Source organism: Salmo trutta, chromosome 36, assembly GCF_901001165.1.
Source record: "Salmo trutta chromosome 36, fSalTru1.1, whole genome shotgun sequence".
Taxonomy (NCBI): domain Eukaryota; kingdom Metazoa; phylum Chordata; class Actinopteri; order Salmoniformes; family Salmonidae; genus Salmo; species Salmo trutta.
The window spans coordinates 27729346-27744140 of NC_042992.1; the positions used below are offsets into that span (position 1 = coordinate 27729346).

Here is a 14795-nt window from a genome sequence, read left to right on the forward strand (position 1 = left end):
TCCAAACATAACAATGGTCATTATGGCCAAACAGTTCTATTTTTGTTTCATCAGACCAGAGGACATTTCTCCAAAAAGTACGATCTTTGTCCATATGTGCAGTGGCAAACCTTAGTCTGGCTTTTTTATGACGGTTTTGGAGCAGTGGCTTCTTCCTTGCTGAGCGGCCTTTCAGGTTAGGTCGATATAGGACTAGTTTACTGTGGATATAGATACTTTTGTACCTGTTTCCTCCAGCATCTTCACAAGGTCCTTTGCTGTTGTTCTGGGATTGATTTGCACTTTTTGCACCGAAGTACGTTCATCTCTAGGAGACAGAACGCGTCTCCTTCCTGAGCGGTATGACGGCTGCGTGGTCCCATGGTTTTTATACTTGCGTACTATTGTTTGTACAGATGAATGTGGTACCTTCAGGCGTTTGGAAATTGCTCCCAAGGATGAACCAGACATGTGGAGGTCTACAATTTTTTTTCTTCTGAGGTCTTGCCTGATTTCTTTTGATTTTCCCATAATGTCAAAAAGAGGCACTGAGTTTGAAGGTAGGTCTTGAATACATCCATAGGTATACCTCCAATTGACTCAAATGATGTCAAGTAGCCTATCAGAAGCTTCTAAAGCCATGACATAATTTTCTGGAATTTTCCAAGCTGTTTAAAGGCACAGTCAACTTAGTGTATGTAAACTTCTGACCCACTGGAATTGTGATGTAGTGTGATAAGTGAAATAATCTGTCTGTAAACAATTGTTGTAAAAATTACTTGTCATGCACAAGGTAGATGTCCTAACCGACTTGCCAAAACTACAGTTTGTTAACAAGAAATTTGTGGAGTGGTTGAAACGCTTAGGTTGGAGTCATTAAAACTTGTTTACATAAACTTACGACTTCAACTGTATACACACACACCAAACCTAAACCAGTCATTTCCCTGAGCACCTCTATGGTCTGACTCCTACTACCAGATCATGTTAGGAGCAGTTTACAGCCATGACAGGGTCTATGACTGGCCTCCTGCTGTCAGGTAGTGACCTGCACTCTGTACAGACTTTAACTACCAGCTGCATGAGCGCCAAACAAGTTTTCAGAGGAAGCCACAGCTCAACTCAACCGTTCGCTACTATGTCATTATTACCATTCTAATTTATTTTCCTTTGACACCTGCTGTTAGGGGTTAGGGTTGTGGTTTGGGGTTGGCACATGATTTAAGGCGTCAGTCCTAAGGAATGTGATAGGAGGGTAATGTGTCAACTACAAATTCCAGTACCAGGTAGTGGACACTTTGTACTACCTACAAAGATTTTGTGGATTATAATTCATCTGTTTTCTTATTTGCCATCATTAATACTGTCTTGTTTGTGTCATTGCAGTGAATTCTGTTTCATTTGATCAAGAGGGTTTCACTTAGCTTTTCTGCCTTGGCTACTCCTCAATTATGTGCTCATTCATTTGACTTGAATGTCTTTTTGAGCTCTGCTCCTTTCTCCGGAGTCCTGACTTGTTCACTTTGTTCAGCCCACGCGCTCCAAACACACATCAGCCCTCTTACTTTGTTCACCGTGTTTCTCTCCATTCAACCTGTCCTAGCAGTACACGACATGGTCTCTAACCCCTGTCCTCTTGTCTCTGTAGGTTCCCATGCCCGCGGCCAGCTCAACGGCTTGGGGCAGAAGGGCCACAAGGCTGACGGGTTGCGGTTCCAGAGCACCGACGGCAGCAGCGAGTACTCTGAGGATGGTCCTGCCAAGAAGAGGTGAGTGGTGTTAACCTATACTCTGGAGAGATCGTTCTCTCTGCGCGCTCTCTGCTCAGCAGCAGCTTTGACCAAGACCGAGTGAAGGTAGTGATCATCAGGGGGATCTCTATAGTGCTTTTTTTCATGGCCTGCAGTACAGCCAAGGTGTCAGGTGTTTTGAACCAGGTGATGTCAGCATTTGTTAATTCAGTGCTCTGTTTTGTCATGATGGGGTTGTGTGTGTGTGTGTGTGTGTGTGTGTGTGTGTGTGTGGGAGCGAGAATTATCAAAGCAAAAATGAACAATTTTGCTGGTAAATGGATGAAAGCCTCTGCCGTCTTTTATTAATTCACTTCATTCCTGCTGTATTCTCTTCTCAGTAATGGGACATGACAGTGAAGGGTAAAGACGAGTTTGATTCTGAAGAATGGGAGCTCTTTAACCAGCGTTCATTCTTAAAAGGCGGAATGTTTTTAATTAGGGAGTTAAGAGATGTGTTGAGCATTTCCAATTAATAATTTAGGAAAGTTAATGCATTCAAATACAACAATTTAGCTTGTTGCCATGTAATTTGTACTAGTGATTTTGTAATCTGTAATGGCCTTGGGAGACGCCGCTTCACAAGAGCTTCTCTCACTCCGTTTCTCCCCTCAGGCTCATTCTCATGGGAAGTAGAATAAGACAGTTATTTGGAAATTGAAAATTGGTACATGTGCTTCTTATACCTTTTATTCTCCCTTTGAGATTCAAGTGATTGAACTCTAATGGGTTCTTTAGATCTAGTATAAAGAGAGAGGACTGTCTGCTTGGTGGGTGTGGAGATTGGATAAAGTTAAGGTGAAGACTCTGAAAACCGTCTATATAGTATATGAGTGAAATATTGTGCCCAGATTGAACATGTTGGCCTGGTCGTTCCTTGTAGGGTTCCCCTCTGACGTGGTGCTCTGTACCTCTTGGCTGACTGTCACCTGGGAAGTGTTTGTTCAGTTAATAAGATGCAGATACAGGAGACTGGTCCCCAGGAAGGGCAGATACAGGAGACTGGTCCCCAGGAAGACTGGTCCTCAGGAAGGAGACTGGGCAGAACAGGGGTGGTGGGGTGGTGTGAACGACTAGGAGGGCTTCGCTCTCAAACGGCAGGTCCTCGGCCTGTAACAGACCAGTCACTGTGGATTAAATGCATTGCTACACACACACTCCCAGCTACATTAAATGCTAATAATTCATTTACATATGCTGTATTGCAGAAGCCATAGCACATAGATCGGCTCTGTAATCTCTCTCACTATGAGACCCTCGTCTGTGTAGCCAGCCATTGCATGTTTCCTCTGCCACTGTGTCACCTGTCCTATTTTCACCCGTGTGTGTGTGTGTGTGTGTGTGTGTGTGTGTGTGTGTGTGCGCGCACATGTGGTATCTTGCTGTACCTGTTATTGAATAGTCCAGCAGACCTGGTCATTGAGGCCTGGCAAACCTGAAAAGGAGAGCAAGATGGACAGATGGAGGAGAGAAGTAGACGGGCGTAGTGTCAACAACAGGCCTGTGTTCACTAGGGTGCTTTTCATTAGTTCTCATGCAGGAAATAAAAGCAGGCTCTCCCTCTCTTAATGAGCAGCCGGCTCACAGAGTGCTTGGCAATGGCTCAGGCCTTTTGGTGTGTATTGTGTGTGGAGGACGACTTCTTGGCCCTGGCATCTGCAGCCCACGCCAGTCTATAACATGTTGGCTGACTGAGGAGCTGCCAGGACCTTTCACACCTGGCAATGCAATAACAAGAGGGAGGAGGGAGGCGCAGGTGCATGGTTTTGGCTGCAGCGTCCTGGGGGGAAGGGGGAGGGTCCCTGTGTGTCTGAGGGGAGGTGGGTCCCAGGGAGGCTTTTGGGATCTGGGTGATGTTTGTCTTCGCAGGACACTGAGATGGAAGATCAGGCACCGGGACCTCCCCTCCCTGCCAAGTACTGAAGATGTGCTTCCCTCTTCCCCTTCTCTTCAGTTCCCAGCCACACTACCCAGGCTGAAGTAGGAAACACAGGGTTTAGCCATGGTGACCATAGTTGGAAAGCTCCACATCTTATGGTGATTTTATTGAGGCCAGTTCTCCTCAGTAGCAGAAGCCAAGTAGAGCTCATTGAGCTGCTTGTTTGTTTTAATGAATGCTAAGTTAATAATGCGCTTCTTTTCGGTCTTCTCACCCATCTACACACAATACCCCGCAATGACAAAGTGAAAACATGTTTTTAGAAATTTGAGCACGTTTATCGAAAATGAAAAGCATATCTCATTTACATACACTAAAATGTTTGAGGTCACTTAGAAATGTCATTTTTTTTAAATACATTTTTGAAAGTCCATTTTAAAATACCATTGATCAGAAATACAGTGTAGACATTAATAAGGATCCGTGCCTTTTTTCAAATTTTCACCTAAAATGACATTCCCAAATCTAACTGCCTGTAGCTCAGGCCCTGAAGCAAGGATATGCATATTCTTGATATCGTTTGAAAGGAAACACTTTGAAGTTTGTGGAAATGTGAAATGAATGCAGGAGAATATAACACATTAGCTCTGGTGAAACATAATACAAAGAGAGAACCGACTTAAAAAAAAAGTTGTACCATCTTTGAAATGCAAGAGAAAGGCCATAATGTATTATTCCAGCCCAGGTGCAATTTAGATTTTGGCCACTAGATGGCAGCAGTATGAGCAAAGCTTTAGACTGATCCAATGAACTATTGCATTTATTTTCAAAATGTTGTATCAAGACTGCCCAAGTTTAAAACTGTGCACTCTTCAAACAATAGCATGGGATTATTTCACTGTAATCGCTACAGTAAATTGGACTGTGCAGTTAGATTAACAAGAATTTAAGCGTTCTGCCAATATCAGATATGTCTGTCTTGGGAAATGTTGTTACTTACAACTGCATGCTAATCGCATTAGCCTACGTTAGCTCAACCGTCCCATGGGGGACCTATCGATCCTGAAGTTTTAATGTTGTAAATGACTAGTGTAGCTGGAAACGGCAGATTTTTATTTGATGGAATATCTACATAGGCGTACAGAGGCCCATTATCAGCAACCATCACTCCTGTGTTTCAATGGCACGCTGTGTTAGCTTATCCAAGTGTAGAATTTTAAAAGGCTAATTGATGATTAGAAAACCTTTTTTGAAATTATGTTAGCGCAGCTGAAAACTGTTGTGCTGATTTAAAGAAGCAATACAACTGGCCTTCTTTAGACTAGTTGAGTATCTGGAGCATCAGCGTCCATCCTCAGTTTTCTCCTATCACAGCCATTAAACTCAAACTGTTTTAAAGCCACCATTGGCCTCGTGGTGAAATCCCTGAGTGGTTTCCTTCCTCTCCGGCAACTGAGTTAGGACGGACGCCTATATCTTTGTAGTGACTGGGTGTGTTGATACACCATCAAAATTGTAGTCAATAACTTTACCATGCTCAAAGAGAAATTCAATGTCTGTGTTTGAAATTCACTGCTCGACTGAGGGACCTTACAGACAATTGTATGTGTGGGGTACAGAGATGAGGTAGTCATTAAAATCATGTAAAACACTATTTTATGTGATTTGTTAAGCAAAATACTTACGCCTGAATTTATTTAGGGTTGCCATAACAAAGGGTTTGAATACTTATTGACTCAGGACATTTTAGCTTTTTGTATTAATTTGTAAAAATGTCTAAAACCATAATTTCACTTTGACATTATGGGGTATTGTGTGTGTGTGTGTATGTATGTATGTATGTATGTGTGTGTGTGTGTGTGTGTGTGTGTGTGTAGGCCAGTGACAATTTCAATTGTATCCATTTTGAATTCAGGCTTTAACTCAACAAAATGTGAAAAAGTCAAAGGGTGTGAATGCCTTCTGAAGGCACTGTATATCAGTGATATACACTTAAATAAATATAAACGCAACATGCAACAATTTCAAAGAATTTACTGCATTACAGTCCATATAAGGAAATTAATCAGTCAATTGAAATGAATGCACTAGGCCCTAGTCTATGGATTTTACATGACCTGGAATACAGATCAGCATCTGTTGGTCATGGATTCCTTTAAAAAAATAGGAGTGTGGATCAGAAACAGTCAGTATCTGGTGTGATCACCATTTGCCTCATGCAGCGCGACACTTCTTGATCAGGCTGTTGATTGTGGAATGTTGTCCCATTCCTCTTCAATGCTTGGGCGAAATTGCTGGATATTGGCGGGATCTGGAACACTGTTGTACACGTCAATCCAGAGCATCCCAAACATGCTCAATGGGTGACATGTCTGAGTATACAGAAACTCGGATTTATCTGTGAAGAGCACATTTCGCCAGCATGCCAATGGCCATTGAAGGTGAGCATTTACAACGCCAAACTGCAGTCAGGTCAAGACCCTGGTGAGGATGACGAGCATGCAGATGCGCTTCCCTGAGAAGGATTCTAACAGTTTGTGTAGACATCAGCTGTCGGGGTCATTGGTCTGACGATCCAGCACGTGAAGAAGCCGGATGTGAAGGTCCTGGGCTGGCGTTGAGACACGTGATCTGCGGTTGTTAGGCCGGTTCGAGGTACTGCTAAATTCTCTAAAACGACATTGTGGCTTATGGTAGAGAAATTAACAAAATTCTCTTGCAACAGCTCTGGTGGACATTCCTGCAGTAAGCATGCCAATTGCATGCTCCCTCAACTTGACATCTGTGGCATTGTGTTGTGATAACTGCACATTTTAGTGGCCTTTTATTGTCCCCAGCGCAAGGTGCACCTGTGTAGTGATCATGCTGTTTAATAATTAGCTTATTGATATGCCACAGGTGTCAGGTGGATGGATTATCTTGGCAAAGGAGAAATGCTCACTAAGAGGGATGTAAACACATTTGTGCACAGTCTGAAATCATTTTTTTGTATATGTGCAACATTTTTGTGGTCTTTTATTTCACCTCATGATGAAGGAAAAAGGAAACCGCACACTGCTCTTGATAGTATCACTGATATTTAATAAGCTTACGTATCGGCCTCACGGCCTTCGTCAGAGCTTTTATTGAGTGGTCTTTTATTTCACCTCATGAAACAGGGGTCCAACACTTTACACGTTGCTCTTATGTTTTTGTTCAGTGTATAATCAGCGGTGCTGTATGTGAATGATTATATGTTGCACTCCCTCTAAGGAATCCCACCATTTTAAAAGCAACCCATAATAGTACTGTTGTGGATTTACAACTCATCGATAGTACTATTTACATGTGAAGTGTTTAGCTATATAGAACATCTCTTGACGAATCACGGGCTGTGTCCTGCCTACTATAGTGTTGTAATGACTCAGGGCAGTTTAAACTGTCAGTATTTCCAATGGATCTGGCAGGCAGTATATCTAACCCTGTGTAGCTAGCTACTGTAGCATAAGAGGGCCAGGCACAAAAAAACGTATCACACTAAGTCACAGAGGATTGGCTGAACCATCTTCAATTACCCTGCACTGTTACTGCTCTTACTGTTGTTACTCACAGTGCATGTGTGTTCCAGTGTTTTTTGTTATTTCTCTCTCCCATTTAAGTTATTATTCACGTTTGGTTTCCAAGTCAACAACCTCTTGTCACTGAGACTCATTTTATAATTCCTCTTAACTCCTCTCTCGCTCTTTCTCCTGCTCTCTAAACCGCTTTACCAAGCCTCTATAAAGATGGCAGGGATATTAATAACCAACTACATACTCTCACAGAGCGGTCTGAATAAACTCGATCATAATACTGTCTGCAGAGGAGTGTGTTATCGCACATTGTGATATTGTATACCCTGCCACCCCCTAGTGAACACAGTAGGTGAGATCTGAGATGGAGCAAGGCTTTGCCATGCACATTATTTGTTCGTTTCTCTATTCTCTGCAAGCTGCATGTATTCACTGAAGACAGTAGGCGTATCAAAGGAATAAAACTGCACCATCGCAACAAACTATACAGCAGTGCTGAAGAGAAGATGTTTGTTCTATCATGATCAGATTTGGACTGGGTGGCATTGTCCATGTTCCAGAACCAATCAGAGCACATGTGATGTCATGGATAATGTCATGGGTGTCTTCTGACCTGGTCCTGATTTTAAAGTGATGTCATTGGTGATAACCGCAACACAGCCTTTCTCTGAGCCTGAATATTGACCTGGCTTAGCTTGATTTAAGATGGCCGCCAAGCTCAGGGGTTAGAGGTCAGAGGCTAGGGTCAGTCCTTAAAGCGGTCGACCCACTGAGCTGAGGAGATAAGGTGACGTTGTCCAGCTCCGACTTAATAGACAGTTCATCAGCTCACTGCTCTAAGCATAGAGAATGGTCCCAGTACACTGGTAGTATACTAATGAACAGTGGTGGACACAGTAATGTGGTAGTATACTAATGAACAATAGTGGACACAGTAAAATGGTAGTATACTAATGAACAATAGTGGACACAGTAAAATGGTAGTATACTAATGAACAATAGTGGACACAGTACGTGGTAGTATACTAATGAACAATAGTGGACACAGTAAAATGGTAGTATACTAATGAACAATAGTGGACACAGTAAAATGGTAGTATACTAATGAACAATAGTGGACACAGTAAAATGGTAGTATACTAATGAACAATGGTGGACACAGTACATGGTAGTATACTAATGAACAATAGTGGACACAGTAAAATGGTAGTATACTAATGAACAATGGTGGACACAGTAAAATGGTAGTATACTAATGAACAATAGTGGACACAGTACGTGGTAGTATACTAATGAACAATAGTGGACACAGTAAAATGGTAGTATACTAATGAACAATAGTGGACACAGTAAAATGGTAGTATACTAATGAACAATAGTGGACACAGTAAAATGGTAGTATACTAATGAACAATGGTGGACACAGTACGTGGTAGTATACTAATGAACAATAGTGGACACAGTAAAATGGTAGTATACTAAAGTGCAATAGTGCACACAGGACAGGTTTGAGCCTCTCCTCTTCCCACAGTTCATGCATTATGCAGCACGTAGGCTTAGGTTGCTTTTAAGGAAATTATGTGCAAAGTGGATTAGGTGTGAAGATCATCGTGTAGGAGTCATTTAAGCCTTGTGTACACATCACACAACCGTGTGTACACATCACACAACCCTGGGCCAATACATTTGTTAGTCTGATGACTTGCATTGGAATGTTCGCCAACACTCCCTGTTTCACATCATAAGAGAAATGTGTTCACCACTGGTGTGCTTTCATCTTGTTTAAAATATCGGTCAATTTATCAGTGTTTTCTAAAGGAATTTGTTTATAAGGTACATTCATAATACTAGACATATGTGCCCTGTAGCCATATCATGTTTATTTAGGCCAATGTAGGTTGATCTATTGTGGAGATTACGTTTTAACTCCCACATCCATCTCTTTAAATCCCTGGGTATCTTTTATATTCCCTTTAGATACAGTTCAATGCTGAGGTCTCAAACTCGTTGATATTCTCGCAGTATTTAGCCTGTCTATGACTACCAGAGCCATTGTGTCCAGAAAGCTGAACGCAGCACACATCTCAATAGAGTTGTCTGAATAGAGCGCTCGTGTTTTAATATGGAGCGTCAGTGTCAAAGCCTAACAGGAGTCTAAATCCGAACTTGTGAATAGACTAAACACCACCAGACAGCATGGACCTGCATCAAGCAGGACTATCAAGGTTATTCAGCATCGGCACATTCCACACAATGCTGTAGTTACAACGATTGCACCTTAGAATAATTTAATGGACCCTTAGATGAAATTCAAGAGATTTAGACTTCAAGACCCGGGGGTCACCAGGTCAGTCAGCTGCATCCAAGGCCATCTCTCCTCCAGGTGCTCAACACTCAGGCAGAAAAGCAATAAACACATTAGCCGTGGTGGCTCTATCCCTGAGTGGCTCTATCCCTGAGTGTGGTTTACACTAACCCTGCTTTAGAATCCCAGTCATTTGGGTCCTCCCTGCTTAATGTTTGTATTGACAGCCATGATCGTGGTGCTGATGTTCCAGTGGAATGGTGCTGCTGTGAGGAGAGATGTTAGCCACAAAGCTTGTGGCTGTAGTTTCACCTGGATACTAAAGCCCGTGGGGTTAATCAGCTACATACTCCTCTCATGACTGTGTTAGTGTGATGTCAATCAATACTTTTAAACAAGGGCGCAGGAACCATTTTACTGCAGCTTAACTGAATATTGCTGACCTGCCTTGGCTTTACTCTGTCTTTCTGGGGCGGCAGGAGCCTAGTGGTTAAGAGCATTGGGCCAGTAAGCAAAACGTCGCTGGTTCGAATATGCTGTTCTGCCCTTGAGCAAGGCAGTTAACCCCCGAACAACAACTCCTCCCCGGGATGTCGGTTTAAGGCAGCCCCCTGCACCTCTCTCTGATTGAGGGGTTGGGTTAAATGCGGGAGACACGTTACAGTTGAATGCATTCAGTTGTGCAACTGACTAGGTATCCCCCTCTCTCTCTCTCGGTCTCTCCTGCATGTGTGTCTGACAGTACCGTCTTGTCTCCTCTCCAGCTGCTGAGCGCTGCAGTGTCTGACAGTACCGTCTTGTCTCCTCTCCAGCTGCTGAGCGCTCCAGTGTCTGACAGTACCGTCTTGTCTCCTCTCCAGCTGCTGAGCGCTGCAGTGTCTGACAGTACCGTCTCCTCTCCAGCTGCTGAACGCTGCAGTGTCTGACAGTACAGTCTTGTCTCCTCTCCAGCTGCTGAGCGCTCCAGTGTCTGACAGTACCGTCTTGTCTCCTCTCCAGCTGCTGAGCGCTGCAGTGTCTGACAGTACAGTCTTGTCTCCTCTCCAGCTGCTAGAGTTTATTAGGACCATCTGGAGCGGTTTAGAACCTCATTTATCCACGGGAACCCAGGCAGTGTTGCCGTGACCGGCTCTGGGGAACCCAGGCAGTGTTGCCGTGACCGGCTCTGGGGAACCCTCTGTCTGACAGCTAATCAATGATACAGAGTAGAGACACATGTAACATCAGAGGAACGGCAGCTTTGAAGAGCGAGGAGTGGGAGGAAGAGGAAGATGAGGAAGATTAGGCTTGGATGAAGGGGACATCTTGCAGTAATCCTTCCTCCCCCTCTGTATGCATGCGCCTCCACTGCAGGTGCTCTGCTGTCTCCGCGTTCTCCCTCCCTTGGGCGCATTGCCAAGGCAGCTAGTCTGAGTCAGGATTAAATGGTGCGTGGTGGTAATGAACAGCCTTGCTGAACTTCAGAACATGGCGTGCCTTTAGACACCTATAGAAGGAGTACGGGGTAAATACGAAAGCACCTCAATAAGCAGCTCTTAAGTGACAGTGTCAAGAAGTTTGTGAGTCAGCGAGACCTTTCTGCAGAGAGGCTCTGGTTTCGAGAGGCTTTGTGTCTGCTGTTTGTGTCTGCTGTTTGTGTCCATCTGGCATTGTGGGTACTTTGTGCCATGACACTTGGGGCATTGTGGGTACTTGGTGCCATGACATTCTAACTGTAGATGGTCTGTACTTTGTCCTCCTGGGGAAAGGTTAGTCTTGTGGTTCAGCCACAGTGCTCATTGGGGCTCAGGTCTGTCTAGACAGGATGTTAGAGGCATGGCACTTCTCATAGTTTTACTGGCCCATCTTTAACCATTGTAGTTCTCATAGAAACGTAAGTTGGACCAGTAAAACTAACTGACCCTACCTTTTACAACCCTGTCCAGTTAAATGGCTCCTATTTATCTCTGGTTCTATTCCCATGAAAGGAGAAGGATGCTATTTCTGAAGGGGCTTATTGAAAAACATGTTTTTATCCTGTTACTGTCTGGGAGGCAGTCATTAAATACACCTCATCCATGTTCTAAGGGAGTTGTTGTGATGGTTCTACCCGAAGTAAGTTGTAGTGTTGGAACTGCACTCTGGGAGACGTAGTGTTGGTTCTCCCTTAAATGAGCTGTAGTGTCAGGGAGCCACTGTAACTAATGCATCATGCATTAACTAATGCATGAAACAGAGAGTTCCATCCACAACATAATGATGGGCTGGCGAAACCAGCCGTCTGACACCTATCACCAAAGTCCTGTTCAGGTGTGACCTGCGGCAGCCAGTGGTCCTTCCAGGGGGAGCAGAAATGGAACCTTTCCCCCCCCCCCTCTTCACTGGCTGATCTAAAGCATGACAACAGATTGGTTATCATACTGATGCACCTGCTCATCAAATACAGAATCCTTCTTGAACAATGGCTTCTCTCAGGAACCGGCCAGATTATTCCGTCACTGAACCGTGTGTGTGTCGATGCAATCTTGTCACAGCTTCTTGTTCAAGGTATTTTATATTTTTTTATATCACCTTTTTTATTTAACCAGGTAGGCTAGTTGAGAACAAGTTCTCATTTACAACTGCGACCTGGCCAAGATAAAGCAAAGCAGTGCGACATAAACAACAACAGAGTTACACATGGAATAAACAAACGTACAGTCAATAACACAATAGAAAAAGTCTATATACTGTGTGTGCAAATGAGGTAGGATAAGGGAAGTAAGGCAATAAATAGGCCATAGTGACAAAATAATTACAATATAGCAATTAAACACTGGAGTGATAGATGTGCAGAAGATGAGTGTGCAATTAGAGATACTGGGGTGCAAAGGAGCAAAATGAATAACAGTATGGGGATGAGGTAGTTGGATGGGCTACTTACAGATGGGCTATGCACAGGTGCAGTGATCCGTGAGCTACTCTGACAGCTGGTGCTTACAGTTAGTGAGGGAGTAATTTAGTATTTGGTTGGGGTTATAGGCTGTGTATTGCTTCGTGATTCAAGTGCAATTGGAACGCTGTAGGTTCCGGGGGCTTGATGGAAACAAAATGCATTTTGGGTGTTTCAGGGCATGATTTGCCATATTTAAAAATGTTAATACATGAAGAAATCACTGTAAGATATCATGAAGCATTCCCCTACATGTAGCGCGATGAGACAATCACCCGGGTAGTCACAATCTGACTGGAGCAAGCGGCTGTGGTCTCAATTGATTAGTGATGCTGTCTGTGCCTGTCAACCCAACTAGCAGGGTTGAAAATGTCCTAACAAGCATCCGATTGAATGGGAGATTATTTCAAACAGCGTGGCGGTATCCGGGGAGGCAGTATGACCGTGGCGTTGTCTTTTTCTGTTTATTGTAAGACAGGCGTGTATCTGGCATCAAACATCCCTGAGACAAAGAGATGATGAAATGATTGTGAAATGAAATGGCTGCGTGTGTGAGATAAGAGATGAAGAGGTCTGACCAGGTCCACCAGACAAGCTGCTATTAGTATTCCATCCTGTCAGCCTGCTCCCCCTGTGGAATCAGAAGAAAGAAGAGACGGAGACCGAGCAGAAAAAGAGATCTGAAAGGCCCTGTGCATCTCAGAGAGGGAGATGGATAGACAGAGAAAAAGAGAGATCTGGCCATGAACGTCTGTTGGCAATTTGACGCCTCCTTTGTGCTTGTTATCAGTTGTCAGCTGCTGCAGAGGTCTTGGCTTTAATGGAGAACTTAATTATAAATCAGAAGTCTGTTGTTATGAGGTGGACGGCTGCTGGCTGGTGCTGCTGGGAGTTATTCTGAAGGAGCATTATCATTGTTTTAGCCTCCCTGGACACTGCAGTGTTGATATTAAAGATAATTAAATGATGTTCAAGGACCAGACTGATGAAATGAGTCAAACCAACAACTGAGACCAGAGATGAGTTAAACTGCTGAACAGAGGGGTATACTGCAAAGCTGGATCAATGCGTTAGCCAGCTGACTTTGATATATAATTATTTTTTTTTAAATACGTGGATTTTCGTTTTTGGTTGTCAATTAGACTGTGCCCATTTCAGACATACCTTTTATTTTTTTTGAAAGATATTTCAGAATATTCGGGCAAGTTGGCTGGCTAACTCCTTGTTCCTACTTTGTAGTATACCTCTGTTTAGATCCATCCAGGGCAACTCTGTCAGAGCCTGGGGCCATGATTTAAAGGCCATTGAGCTAAGCCTGGGCTTCCAAACTAAATGAAATGCATACACAACACAGGGTAGTGGGTCTGTGTAAGAATGTATGGGAATAATCCTGTTTTCACCTGTGTCTTCCCAGGCCCAGACTGCAAGCGCAGAGGAAGTTTGCCCAGTCTCAGCCCAACTCTCCCGGCACCACGCCTGTCAAGGTGTCTGACACCGCCCTGCCCGCCCCCTCCGCTCACATCAGAGACATCTCCAGACGGAAACCCAAGACTGAGGACTTCCTCACCTTCCTCTGCCTGAGAGGTACAGTAACCCTGTAGTCCGCGCCTAACATCTCACCCTTTCATCCGCACACCCGTTCATCCACCCCTACACACACTCAACCCTTCATCCTCCCACCTCACTGCATCTCGTCACCAGGCCAACGCCAGGGCCCGATGTCAGGGCTCTGCTTCTCTAACATTAGTCAGGACTATGGCTTCAGTACAGCAGTCAGACAGGGCTTCAGTCATGCAGCCACACATCTCGAGAGGCCCAGGCCTCCCTCCCCAGCCTACCTTTGACCTAGATACAGGCCTAGCTGTGCGGCAGGAATAGTTCAGTCCAAGGTCCAGGTTCATTGACCCTGTTTTAAAACTATCTGACAAGGCAAACGCCCCGACAAGGCAAACACCAAACCCATTCTGTCCTCACAGGTTACACATTGACCATGTCTACAGGTAACATTTCAACAGTGTGTGCAGATAACAATGTTCATTATTCAGTCTCAACTTTAAGTGCCCCCCTCTGCACACACCTACACAGACATCCTGGTAGGGCCAGCTAATCCTGCTCCTGCACCTGAGGGCACTGAGAGGCCCGGGATGCTATCTGCCGCCCACCAACACAAACACGGCCCAGCTAGGGAAATAAGGGCAGCATTACAGGCTCAGGGTTCAGCTGAAATCCCACCTGGTTTCTGTAGTGTTATAACGTGTTATACAGGACTCAAGAAGTTCCACTGTCATGGCCAGTTTTCCTTTTACTCTTTATCTCAATTGTAAATTGAAACCTCAAAAGAGAAATCGAGAAGCAGAGTGGAGTATAACCTCACATCAGG

At 44.1% G+C, this 14795-nt stretch overlaps 1 protein-coding gene across 1 annotated transcript in view; it reads left to right on the forward strand.

Annotated features, from left to right (window-relative positions):
- The window catches only part of LOC115175768 (protein Jumonji), a 92648-nt gene that overhangs the window by 47261 nt on the left and 30592 nt on the right, over positions 1-14795 (forward strand). The window contains exons 3-4 of the mRNA XM_029735251.1: positions 1628-1748; positions 13830-13999. Coding sequence (XP_029591111.1) covers positions 1628-1748; positions 13830-13999 — 291 coding nt within the window. The remainder of the gene's footprint in view (positions 1-1627; positions 1749-13829; positions 14000-14795) is intronic.